Here is a 14,142-nt window from a genome sequence, read left to right as displayed (position 1 = left end):
AGAGCTGTTGTTATAATGGGTTCTGCTCATTTTATTAAAGTGTTGCTGACTTGAAAAAAAAAAAAAGTACTATGTTGTGATGATTACTTTATCATACATTAAACCATTGTAGAGAAAAGTGGACCTATTTTGGGGCTCTCTATTCTATTTCACTGATAGACACTTTTTTCCAGCACCACATCCTTTTCATTTCCATTTCTCACCCCATTATCAAGAAGAGAGCTTCTTTAAAAGTATATATACATATGTACAAAGATATATATGAACATTTTGATAACTTTAATTTTTCCAAATTAATTTTATTTTTCTTTTTGAGGAAGATTAGCCCTGGCCTAACATCCACCACGAATCCTCCTCTTTTTGCTGAGGAAGATTGGCCCCGAGCTAACATCTGTGCCTATCTTCCGATATTTTATATTGGGACGCCTGCCACAGCATGGCTTGATAAGCAGTGCTAGGTCCGTGCCTGGGATCCGAACTGGTGAACCTCGGGCTGCCAAAGTGGAGCACGCAAACTTAACCACTACAGCACCAGGCCAGCCCCTATTTTTCTTCTTTTTAAAAAATCTTTTACTGGGATCTTTAGTCAAAAGCAGTCTTTTTATCCATAATATCATCTCACGTGGTTTTTTGGGTAAGTAACATCTCCTGAAGACTTGGAGCAGTGAACATTTCTGGTGAGGAAACTTAATTATCAAAGTCCATGAGAATAGTTTTTTGGAAATTTACGAGGCAAGGCATTTTAATACATGCACATTAAATGTACAACGTCCAAAGATCACAGGGCTGGGTTGTTTGTTTGCCTGAAAATTTTTCACGGGAACATGCTGGGGAGTGAGGCTGGGCTCTGGAAAGCTGCAGTAGTGATTCCCTGATGTGAGTACCAGTCATGCAATCCAAGCTTTTCAGGGCAGTACAAAATGCAAAATGACATCAAGATACATGTGGTATTAGGCTTATGTTTTGATAAGAACAATGTACTACAAACACATGTTCAACGGTTCACATGTGAAATACATATGTGTGCGTTTCAGGCCTAAAAACCTTAAAGCCTAAATGACTTTAAGGCACATAATTAAATCCATCCATCATAGACACACTTCTCTGCAAGGATTAAGGGGTCTGTCTGAAATACAGCAGAATACCAGTGTATCAGTAAGTTAGAAACTTGGATTTTATTTCTCTTTTATCCTCTCTCTGTTTATTAGAGATTTTTTTCAAAGGTAAAACAATATAAATACGTTCACAAGAGGATATGTGTTAAGCCGTTTAACAATGTCTCATAAAATCATTTCTGTAGGTAAGCCAAGTGTAATAAAAAGAAAGACTCCATTTATGGTGGCTGGCAGCCTTTACTCCTCCCTTTTCCCCTTTGCCCCACATCTGGGCAACATGATAAGAAAGCCTGCTCACTACCCTTGGGCCCTGGCATTCTCAGTCCCTTGGTGCTGAAATTTCAAAACATACAAGCCACAGCCTGAATGTGGGAACCTCTACCTGGCGCACCTCTTAAGTACAATAAAAACCCAAAGCCCCACTGGACCAAACCAGTGCCCTTCTCCTTGGGTGATCCATTTGCTGTTGACTGTTTTGAGTCATAAATCCTATTTAGCACCCACTGGTGCCCATGTGTCATTCGTCCCAACCTCTATAATTTCCTAACTTCCTGGGGTGGGGTGGGGGAACTGCCTAGCATCCAGCAGCAGATCCTAGGCATCCAAATAAAACACTAACTGACTATTTTGCTTAATAATCTCTCTGAATCACTTGCCAAGGTGCTGGGAAGTCTTCTAGGGCAAAGACCAGGAGAGTGATACCATCACATTCATTGATATCCATAAATAAGTTAGGATTTGAAATATGGTAAAGCCAATGTCTAAGAGAAGGGTTAATAATTCATACAACTAAATTTGAAGGGATAAAATTAAACCACATAGAGTATAATACTGAAGACATACCTTCAGTTACTATTTTACTTTTTTTTTTTTTTTAAAGATTTTTTATTTTTTTTCCTTTTTCTCCCCAAAGCCCCCGGTACATAGTTGTATATTCTTTGTTGTGGGTTCCTCTAGTTGTGGTATGTGGGACGCTCCCTCAGCGTGGTTTGATGAGCAGTGCCATGTCCGCGCCCAGGAGTCGAACCAACGAAACACTGGGCCGCCTGCAGCGGAGCGCGTGAACTTTGCCACTCGGCCACGGGGCCACCCCCACTATTTTACTTTTATTATTTTAACAGAAACATTTAAAATGAAAAGTTTTCTTATATCTAAACTACACATTAAAAAACAAAACACAGAACCCCAGCTCTCACCCAAACGGCACTCCAAGGGCACCCAGGGGAGTCACCAGGACCGTGGGGACCGCTGTGTAAGCCAGGAAGTTTCCAATCTGGCCAAGAGCCACTGTCAAGAGAATCACAAGGATATCACTTGCAATCACATAGCTCTCTTCAAGCATGAGCACAGAGTTGAATTTTGCAAGGCTCTGCTCTGAAAGGGCTACTTCTTTTCCATTACTTGTGGGGATGGAAATGTGCAGCATCATTTGCATGTTTAAGGGTCCTGACAGCAGAGGAGAGCAGGCCCCATAGAGTCAATGGCCCAATTAGTCTGGGGCAGATATTTCCCTCTGTGGAAATTCCCAACTTAACCGGCAGTGACTGACGGTGGGTGCAACACAGGGTATACTTCCACTCTCTCCTTAACACCTCCTACTTTAAGATAAATCTTGCAGAGCTTCTCGTGTCCCTTCAAGTTGCGTGGGCCCTACTCCAGTGTAGGCCGCTGGACCCCAGTGACATGCTATTGGCACACCAAATGGAAACACTACTGCCTGCACAGGACTGCGCCTGGGGTGCAATGAGCTAGAGCTTAAAGATGAAAGGAATCAACGTCTGCTAGAGAATTTCTTGCCCAAAAGACAGTGTGTGACAAATAGACCTCATAATATTTCTGAAATGTCTAATACGATTTTTATTTATATATTTAAAGTTCTGAATTCTACTTTTATTATTTATTTTTATATTATAGTACATGACTTCTGATCTAGTACTTAAAGCTGAGTGAAGAAACTCTCCCTTGTGAAACGAATTATGTTGAGCAAAAACATGGAATTTCACCAAATGTCAATGGCCCAACTATAGATGAGTAAGCAGGAGCTGTTTAATTTCTTCGGGCCCAGAACAGTCTGACCTGGACTAAATTCAGGGCTAATTGCAGGCAAAGGAACCTCTGTGTCCTCCCACCACTGCCTCCTACCCTCCAGGGCCTCATTCCAAAGAATAGAGACAAGCTCATCCCACCCCCTGCAGCCCTGCCAGACAAATGACTGATCTTAAGAAAGAAGACCCAGCTCTTCACCACACAGAGTACTTACTTGCAATTGTGCCTGCCCACCACACAATGTCTGTTAAATAGGAGGTACCTACAAAAGAGTGAGATACAACCGTCAGGAAAGTACAAAGCAAGAGGTTTACAAGCTACACACTTAAAAGAGGAATTTTTACATAAAAACTAAAATTGAAAAGAAATAATGAACGCCACACTGTTTATTCACCCTGCAAAGAATCTTCAGTCTATAAATAACAGCATGAGAAACCACTAAAAGTGGCAAAGTAAAGATTTTTTTTGCCACCAACACTAGCTGACCCAAACAAACAAATGAAATCTTTATAAGTTGGGGTTTTTTGGCTCAAGATGTCACCCAGTGACACAAATATTCTTTGGAATGAGGTGTTACATGTTGATTTTAAAGGAGATTTGGTCCTCAAAGTCCAATTCTCTCATGCATTCATTGTAACCCATTTGTATGATAATTTTACCAGCACAGGATTCAATAGCTTGCTGCTTAAACAGGTTACTCAATTTTCATAATTTAGAACCTTTATGATACGGCTTTTTCGGCAACCATCTGAAATATGGTGAAAAGCAGACCCCCACACTAACTCAGTGCTTTGACACTGCTTTCCCTTGTCTTCTCCTTGGTTACGCTCATCTGTCCCTGTGCAGGGGCAGGCAGAGAGGACAGCAGCTACCCAGGCCGCCCATCACATCGCACCCTACTCCTGTCTGTGTGATAGGCAACTGCAGAGAGAGCGTCTCCCAACCTTGGAGATACATGTTTGTTCTTCAGATACGTCAAAATGCTCCTGGTCTGAGAGGTTTTTTCACTTCAGATTAAAGTACTTAATTCTAATTGGAAGTTTTAATTCTCAGTAATTTGGTATAATGAACACAGGAAGCCAGCCTGCTTCATGGAGGAGCAGAGCTACAGGTATTGAATAAATACTTAAAAGAAATGAAATGGGGGCAGTAAGTAATGACAGAGTAGGAGGAATGCTTGTATTAGAATATTACCATTTGGCAACATCAAAATAAAAACCAATTTAGGCAAGAATCATCAAGGGATACTAAAACAAATGGATGAAAGTTTGCTGAGGAACAGAATTGTCACATGGTCCCCATGAATCACTTCCACCAGTTTTTTATTAATCCTAAAGAGAAAAAGTTACCTTTATATTACTCTACAGACCCTGACAGACATCACCTTAACCAAGTTGTCAAAGGTAACATCATCAGCAATGGGACAAACCAACATCATATGCCTCCCAGAAAATGCACTGAGAAGGACCCAACACCACATCTGCAGTGTTCCTGCCAAAGTGCATCCCTTCAGTCTAATCATGAGGAAACCATTAAACAGTCTATGAGTTAGCAGGCCTGCACTCTTCAAAAACGGCAAGGTCATGAAAGACAAAGAAAGGCTATAGAACTGCGGTAGATGAAAGGGAACTAAGGAGACCTGGTGACCAAACACAACACATGACGCTAGATGGGAGAAAAGGTAATATAAATAATAAAGGACAGTATTGGAGTAATTGGCAAAATTTGCATACAGACTGTTGTAGATAAAAGACTAACAAAATTCCCTCCCTTTCTGCATGAGAACGACTTTATTATGGTTCACTTTCTGGCTCTAGGAAACAGACAGCCATGTGGCCAGGTGACAGCAGTTAGGTAAAAATGACCTCTGATGGGCTAATGGCACCTGACTGGGGGCCTGTGAACACTTGGCAGAGATCCCATCATTTGGGCTCCCCTGAGGGCAATGCCTCTGGGAACAGGCACATCTCCTGTGGGGCCTGGGAGCTCTGCCTCTGTGACTTTATACTGAGGGGGCACAAGGCTTATAAGTCAGGGCAGATGTGGCACCCCCTGCTGCAGCTCTGCATCCAGTCCCAAGCCATGCTCTGCCCTTGCTGCCAGCCTCCAGCAGGAGAGGGCCTGACACTGGCTATGACTCCTGTCCTGTGTCCTTCTGAGTGTGTCTGATGCTAATGTGGCCCATGGTATCCTAGAGTCAGAAAGTATAGCTGAGCCTAAGAATGCCCCCCCACTGAGCACTGCAGAACAGTTGTCAGCTATTAATACACAATCCATGTTGAATTTCCTGAAGTGCTACTCACACCATGTCTATTTAAGAGAATGTCTCTATACCCAAAAGATGCACACTGGATATTTAAGAACGAAAGGTCATGAAGTTCACCTCCAGAATGCCGGTGTGAGGAGCCCCATGGACGAGTTCCCCTGAGAAACAACCTAACTGGTGAACAAAGGATTAAAAAAAAAAGTTTTAAGTCTCTGGAAAGTGTCCTAAGAGCATACAGCAAATGAAACATCTATTCAAGAAAATCTAAATCTCAGTAAGAGCAGTGAGAGTCTTTAGCACATAAACTAAGACCAACTCACTCTCTCCCCCACTGCAGTTCAGCTTAACAGAAGCTGTGCTACAGGCTAGTGTGACCAAGAAGATGGGTTTCCCTGTCCCCTTAGCTCTCAATCACGAGGAAGAGCAGGCCTCCAGCATTTCTCATCCCCTCTCATCCCCTTAGAAGAGGCTAAATATCTGGTTAGTGCATCCAAGAGTTTGGGGGTACCCTTCCACCACCCAGCCCCTACCCAGAAGGTGGAGGCTCTACCCCAGGCACAGAAAGCCCTGATCATCCTGTGCCAAGCCTGAAGGTGGGGTGCAAGTCCCATACCTGGCAAGGCAAGTAGAGGAGATCAGAGGCTACCACCCACTCCGAGTAACTGCTCTCAACAAATACACCTGCCTGAATTTAACCAGATAAGACTGTGATGCAATTTATGCACCAGAGCATTGTCAAAAACAATAGAGCAACCCGCCAGCAATTTGTAGAGCCTAACAGCTGGGTGTGATACCCAAAAAGGCAGGCAAGAGAAAAATCAGAAAAGAGACAAAGTAAGCCCAGCTAAAACCACTATCATTCCAGGTAAAAGTGCACATACCCAAGGCTGCACCCTCTGAGGTGTGACATCATAGGCTTCATACTGCAGGGAAAATAGACTTTACCAAAATACTCCAGCCAAGTCACTAAACAAATAAACAGGCAAACAACAACATGGGGAGGGGGGATCAGTATCCAGAGCACATTACCTAAACTGTCCAGATATCGACAAAAAATCATGAGACAACAACAACAACAAAAAACACAAATAGCTGAGTTCAAAAATGGGCAAAAGACTTGAACAGACATTTCACCAAAGAAGAGATACAAATGGCCAATAAACACATAAGAGATGCTCAACACCACTAATCATTGGGGAAGCGCAAATCAAAACCATGATGACATATCACTTCACACCATTAGGATGGCTACTATTAAAAAACAACAACAGAAAACAACGTGTTGGTGAGGATGTGGAGAAATTGGAACACTTGTGCACTGCTGGTAAGAACAGAAAAAGGTGCAACCACTATGGAAAACAGAATGGCAGTTCCTCAAAGTTAAATATAAGATCACCATATGATCCAGGAATTCCACTTCTGAGTATATACCCAAAAGAACTGAAAGTAGGGTCTTGAACATATATTTGTACACCCATGTTCACAGCAGCATTTTTCACAATAGCCAAAAGGCAGAAACAACCGAAATGTCTATCAACGGATGAATGGATAAACAAATACATAAACAAAATACAATGGACTTACTCCTTTTTCTTACACAGGAAAGGCAGTAAATAGTACAAGATGGACTACTATTCAGCCTTAAAAAGGAAGGAAATTCTGATACAAGCTACAAAATAGATGAACCTTGGAGATAATATACTAAGTGTAATAAGCCAGTCAAAAAGGACAAACATTTTATGAATGCACTAATATCTAGAGTAGTCACATTCATAGAGACAGAATGCAGAAGAGTGGTTACCACAGGCGGGGGTGGGAACGGGGAGTTACTGTTAAATGGGTACAGTGTTTCAGAATGGGATTATGAAAAAGTTCTGGAGATGGACAGTGATGATGTTTACAGAACAATGTGAATGTACTTAACACTACTGAACTATACAATTAAAAATGGTTAAAATGGTAAATTTTATGTCATGTGTATTTTACCACAATAAAAAAAAAAATAGCTGAAGGTACAGAGGCCTGAAAATGTTAAGCCCCGTGAAGCCCCTATCATCTTGAGGTATGAACTGACTGATTCATGAACCTGTAGCATTCTGAGTCATAAACCAGAAGGCCCAGGGCAGGAGTGCCTAGAGCCTTCACAATGTCTGCAGCCCACCCTACAGTGATGTGACTGCCATCTGGAATCTCCTATATTCAACTTCAGGAGGAGCAGATGCTGGCTGAGGCCCTCACCTCTAATCAGGCCACCCTCCAGGCAGTGCTTCTTGATATGAAAACCATCTCTTTCAAAATTTCAAATGTACCAAGAAGATGGGTACCAGGGTCATTCTGCAGAGATTTCTGTGTCTTCGTGTTTCTGATGGTTTGTCCTCTTCTTTTCCCTCCTGGCTCTCTTAGGGGTTAAGTGGTACCAATAAGAAGCAGGGAAAGTTCTTCTGCTTATTCTGCATGTTGGGAATGAGGAATATCTTATGTTTATAAATAAGCTATTGCTTACTGATGTTATGATTACAGATCAAATGTTCTTCTTCCTTTTTATTACACATGAAACAGAACCAAACAATACAAGATGGACTATAATTAAGGGCTTGAGTGGTGTTGGTTTCTACTGTGTTAGGTGTAAAAGTTCAGGGAAAAGGAGCATGGGGATAGCATGGTCAGGTAATAATAAAAACAAGAAATAAAAAAAACTACGAGACATGCAAAGAAACAGGAAAGTGTGATCTACAATACATATACCACACAAATAGAGAAAATGCAGGCAACAAAAACTGCCTGTGAGAGGGCCTACATGTCAGATTTAACAAAAGTGTCAAATCAGCCATTAAAAATATATTCAAATAGGGGCTGGCCCTGTGGCCGAGCGGTTAAGTTCGCGCGCTCCGCTGCAGGCGGCCCAGTGTTTCGTTGGTTCGAATCCTGGGCGCGGACATGACACTGCTCATCAAACCACGCTGAGGCAGCGTCCCACATGCCACAACTAGAAGGACCCACAACAAAGAATATACAACTATGTACCAGGGGGCTTTGGGGAGAAAAAGGAAAAAATAAAATCTTTAAAAAAAAAAAAATATATATATATATATATATTCAAATAACTAAAGGAAACCATGCTTAAAGAAGTAAAGGAAGGTATGATGACAACTTATCATTCAATAGAAAATATCAAAAAAGAGATAGAAATGATTTTTTAAAAAGCCAAATGGAAATTCTAGAGTTGAAAAATACAATAACTGGAGTGAAAAAAAAATCAACAGCAGATCTGAATTTCCTGGCCAAATAAAGAATCAGTGAACTTGAAAACAGACTGATAAAGATTACACATTCTGAAGAAGACTGAAGGAAAAAGCATAAAGAAAAATGAACAGAGCCTCAAAGAAATGTGGGACACCATTAAGCACATCAACATAGTCATAATGTTACTCCCAGAAGAAGAAAAAAGAGAGAAAGTAGCAGAGAAAATATTCAAGGAAAAAATGGTTGAAACTTACCAAATGTGATGAAAATCTACATACCTAAGAAGCTCAACAAACTCAAACAGGACAAACAGAAAGAGATCCACACCCAAGTCACATGCTGATAAAAATGCTCAAAGACAGAGAAAATTTTTAAAGAAAAAAGAGAAAAATGACAGATAACATGCAAGAGAATCCCAATAAGATTAATAATGGACTTCTCAGCAAAATAGTGGAAGCTAGAAGGCAATGAGATAACATATTCAAAGTGCTGAAAAGAAAAATACTGTCAACCAAGAATCTTATCCAGCAAAATTATTTTTCAAATATGAAGACAAAATAAAGACATTCCCAGATAAATAAATATGTACAGAAATCCTTGAGAACAGAACTGCTTTACAATTAATATTAAATGAAGTTCTGTAGGAGAAATTATAATACCACAGAGAGAACACAATGAAAAGCTATACACCAAGTAATTGGATAACCTAGAAAAAATGGGTAAAATCTTAGAATCACACAACCTCCCAAAACTGAATAAAGAAGAAATAGAGAATCTGAGTAGATCAATCTCCAGTAAAAAGACTGAAACAATATTCAAAAACTTCCCAAGAAACAAAAGTCCAGGACCATACAGCTTCTCCAGTGAATCTACCAAACATTCAAATAATCCTTCTCGAACTCTTGCAAAAAATTGAAGGTAAGGGGATGCTTCCTAACTCATTGTACAAGGCCAATATTACCCTGATACCAAGACCAGACAATGACAACACAAAAAAATTAAATTTACTGATTTTCACCAATATCATTGATAAACATAGGTTTAAAAATCCTCAACAAAATATTAGCAAATCAAATTCAATACATTAAAAGGATCATACACCACAATCAAGTGGAATTTATTCCACCGATGCAGGGCTAGTTCAACACCCACAAATCAATCAGTGTGATATACCACATTAACAAAATAAAGAATAAAAATCACACAATAATCTCAATAGATTAGAGAAAGCATTTCACAAGATACAGCACCCATTTGTGATAAAAACTCAATAAATGGAGATAGAAGGAAAGAACCTTAACATTATAAGGGCCATACATGACAAACACACAGCTAACATTATACTCAATGGTGAAAAACTGGAAACTATCCCTCTGAGAACTGGAATAAGACAAAGATGCCCACTCTCACCACTCTTATTCAACATAGTATTGGAAGTCCTAGCCAGAGCAATTAGGCAAGAAAAAGAAATAAAAGGGATCCAAATTGGAAAGAAAAAAGTAAAAACTGTCACTATTTGCAGATGACAAGGTTCTATATATAGAAAACCCTAAAGAATTCACCAAGAAATTATTAGAAATAATTAACAAATACAGTAAAGTTACCGAGTACAAAATTAACATACAGAAATCAGTTGCATTTATGTACACTGACAACAAACTAGCAGAAAGAGAAATCAAGAAAATAATCCCATTTACAATCACAACAAAAAGAATAAAATACCTAGGAATAAATTTAACCAAGAAGATAAAAGACCTGTACATTGAAAACTATAAGACATTGCTGAAACGAATTGAAGACATAAAGAAATGGAAGGATATTCTGTGCTCATGGACTGGAAGAATGACATAGTTAAAATGTTCATATTACCCATATTAATGTAGTTAAATGTCCATCTAAAGCAATCTACAGATTCAAAGCAATCTCTATCAAAATCCCAACAACATTTTTCACAGAAATAGAACAAAGAATCCTAAAATTCATACAGAACAACAAAAGACCCCAAATAGCTAAAGCAATCCTGAGATAAAAGAACAAAGCTGGAGGTATCACACTCCCTGTTTCAAAGTATACTACAAAGCTACAGTAATCAAAACAGCATGGTACTGACAGAAAGACAGACACACAGATCAATGGAACAGAACAGAGAGCTCAGAAATAAACCTATACAAACATACACAATTAACTTATGACAAAGAAGCCAAGAATATTCAATGGGGAAAGAAAAGTCTCTTCAAAAAATGGTGTTGCAATAACTGGCCAGCCACGTGCAAAAGAATGAAACTAGACCACTATATTACCCCATACTCAAAAGTTAACTCAAAATGTATTAGACTTGAATGTAAGATCTGTAACCATAAAACTTCTAGAAGAAAACAGCCAGTATGCTCTTTGACACCTGTCTTAGCAGTATCTTTTTGGATATGTCTGCTCAGGCAAAGGAAACAAAAGAAAAAATAAACAAATGAGACTACATCAAACTAAAAAGCCTCTGCACGGCAAAGAAAATCATCAATGAAATGAAAAGACAACCTACCAATTGGGAGAAGATATTTGCAAATCACTTTTCCGATGAGGGGTTAATATGCAAAATATATAAAGAACTCAACAACAGAAACATAAAAAACCTGATTAAAAAATAGTAAGAGAATCTTAATAGACATTTTTCAAAAGAAGATATACAGACAGCCAACAGGCACATGAAAAGATGTTCAACATCACTAATTATTAGGGAAATGCAAACCAAAACCACAATGAGATATCACCTCTGTACAGAGTTCACTGACCCCCCCACCCCACCTTCCAAGGACACTGGGCCTGGACCCCACACAAAGGAATGTGTCTGGGCTCGGGGCCAAAGATGGCCGCTTCAGCCTTGACTCTAAGGCACAAGTTACAAAAAAATATGTCCTGCGTCATGTTCCTTGTCTGGGCTGGCCACCCTGACAGGCACCTGACAGGACTTTAGAAACATGTCATCCGTGGGAACAAAAAAGATAAAAGCACCCCATCTGTGGGAACAAGAAGAAATAACTCAAAGTATCCAAATGTCTGAAACCCTGAGTTGGAACCCAGAGAAACTTTTAAGCTACTTTTAAAATTACTTTTAAGTTAATAATAGGATAAAAGGGAGTCACAGGCATAGAACAATTGGAAGTCTCACTGAGGACAGGACGCTTTGCCTCAGGCCCGGACAATCGGCACTCCCACCCGCTGTACAAACTATTGGGACTTCCCCGGCTGATTGTGCTGTGGATGTTGTAAGTACCAATTTGTTGTTCCCCTTTATCCCCACTCCTTGTTCTGTTTCCCTTTATCAATAAACTTTGATTGCTTAAACAACCAAGTAGCCTTGGCGGTACCTGTCATTCCCTGCCCTTTGCAGCTGTGGGCAACAACCTCACATCCATCAGAATGACTATTATCAAAAAGACCAGAAATAACAAAAGTTGGAGAGGATGTGGAGAAAAGGGAATCCTCAGATACTGCTGGTGGGAAGGTAAATTGATGCAGTCACTATGGAAAACAGTATGGAGATTCCTCAAAAAATTAAAAATAGAACCATAGGATCCAGCTGTTCCACTTCCGAGTATTTATCCAAAGAACAAGAAAATACTAATTCAAAAAGACATGTGCACCCCTATGTTCACTGTAGCATTATTTACAATAGCCAAGACCTGGAAACAACCTAAGTGCCCATCAATGGATAAAGAAGAAGTGGTATAAATACAAAATGGAATACTATTCAACCATTAAAAAAATGAAATCTTGCCATTTACAACAGCATGGATGGACCTTAAGGGTATTATGCTAAGTGAAACAAGTCAGATGGAGTAAGAAAAATACCATACGATTTTACTCACATGTGGAAGATAAACAAACACATAGATACAGAGAACATATTGGTGGTTAACAGGGCGGAAGGGGAGGGCAAAAGGGGCCCATGTGTATGGTGATGGATGGCAACTAGACTTTTGGTGGAGAACATGATGTAGTCTGCACAGAAGCCAAAGTATAATGATGCACACCTGAAATTTCTATAATGTTATAAATTGTCACCTCAATAAAAAAAGATTTTATGAACTTTAAAGTCAAGGAATCACTCAATTTTTACTGTTGGGATCTATGTTGGGGGCAGGGAAAGGTCAACTTCTTTTATTATGATGAATATAGTTTGGTCATGACTGCTTATGAAGTCATGGGATCACTGCTACAGTAGCAGCTGGGATGTGGGTGACCCTCTAGAAGTGAGAGCTGGTTCAAGGATGCCAGTGGCCAGCACAATGAGACCCATGGGCCCTCCTCTTTCACTTTCATTGGGAAAATTTTCCCAACACCACTGACCACCATACAGCACATACTTTTGGTTGTTTGAAATGGACTGTGTTACTAGGATGGGGAGGAACCTGCGATATCAGGCACTCAAGGATGGGGAAATGACAAGCATTTTGGTCTCCCTCTTGTCAGGGTAAAGGTCAGTTCCACTGTCTCAGGACCTCCCACTCCTACTCCCCAGAAGGAGCTTGTATTTGCTGAAATCCAAAAGATGTTTAGGTCACCCTCACCTTTTAAGCTAATATTAGGCAAATTTTTTCTGTTTCCATGGACATTAAGTAAGTCAGATTTTCTGCCTGGGTACCTGCCCCACACCGCTGGATAGCTATAGACCAAAGTGAAGCTCCTCCAGGTAGTCCTCGAGGGCCTCAGTCCAGCAGCATCCCCCGTGTTCTACCCTGAAGGAGGTCCATGGCTCTGCTTGCCCATCCACCTGTGCCCAGTCTGCTCACTGAGCTGGCTGCACCAGGTTCCTTCCTCCTTCTGCAGCCAGGAGCTCTTGGGCACCTGCATTCCATATTAGCCCTCAGTCCCTGTCATAGATAGGTATTTTTCTCTTATGTCCTAAAAATGACTTGGTTTCTCCATAGTTGCTCCTTCAAGCATCATTGTCCCTAAAGTCACCTGATACTCTCAGGAAGCACTTGTTTAAGCCTATGCCCACACTCCTTCTCTTCCTAGCTGACACCTGGGACTGTTCAAGTTCTTTGGCCTCAGCAAGAACAGGGAGCCACAGAATTGTAGAACACTGAGGATCTTCTGTCTGTCTGACTCCACTCATACCTCCTCTCCTCCACTCCTAGATGTGGGCTTTAGAGGTAGCAATAGCCAAGTTCTAGGGGTTTTTTCTCACACTGGAAACCTTGGATGCTAACTTCTCAGTTGAATAGTTGTTTATAACAGCTGAACTATAAGATAAAGAAGTGTTGTGCAAATACAAAAGAGACTTGTCAAGATGATAACACCAATTGGCGGTGCTGTTGTCCAACCAAGGACTTACGACTTTTAAGACCTTAATTCAAACTAAACTTTTAGTTAAAATGTGCATCAGAAATGTCCTTAAAATAGGACTTTCTAGCACACAAGTACATACAGTCATCTAGTTTATTTACCTTCCAATTATACCACAGAAAAATT

The 14,142-nt window shown here is 40.3% G+C and overlaps 1 protein-coding gene across 1 annotated transcript in view; it reads right to left on the bottom strand.

The window, feature by feature from the left end:
* Window positions 1–14,142, bottom strand: part of NIPA1 (NIPA magnesium transporter 1) — a 50,193-nt gene that overhangs the window by 27,570 nt on the left and 8,481 nt on the right. The window contains exons 2-3 of the mRNA XM_014829931.3: window positions 3,376–3,423; window positions 2,312–2,402 (exon numbers count right to left, since the gene is read on the bottom strand). Of these exons, the coding sequence (XP_014685417.1) occupies window positions 2,312–2,402; window positions 3,376–3,423 (139 nt within the window). The remainder of the gene's footprint in view (window positions 1–2,311; window positions 2,403–3,375; window positions 3,424–14,142) is intronic.

Source organism: Equus asinus, chromosome 2 (genome assembly GCF_041296235.1).
Source record: "Equus asinus isolate D_3611 breed Donkey chromosome 2, EquAss-T2T_v2, whole genome shotgun sequence".
Classification (NCBI taxonomy): domain Eukaryota; kingdom Metazoa; phylum Chordata; class Mammalia; order Perissodactyla; family Equidae; genus Equus; species Equus asinus.
Note: the sequence above shows the minus strand (reverse complement) of the source record. Positions and strands in the feature narration are given on the sequence as shown.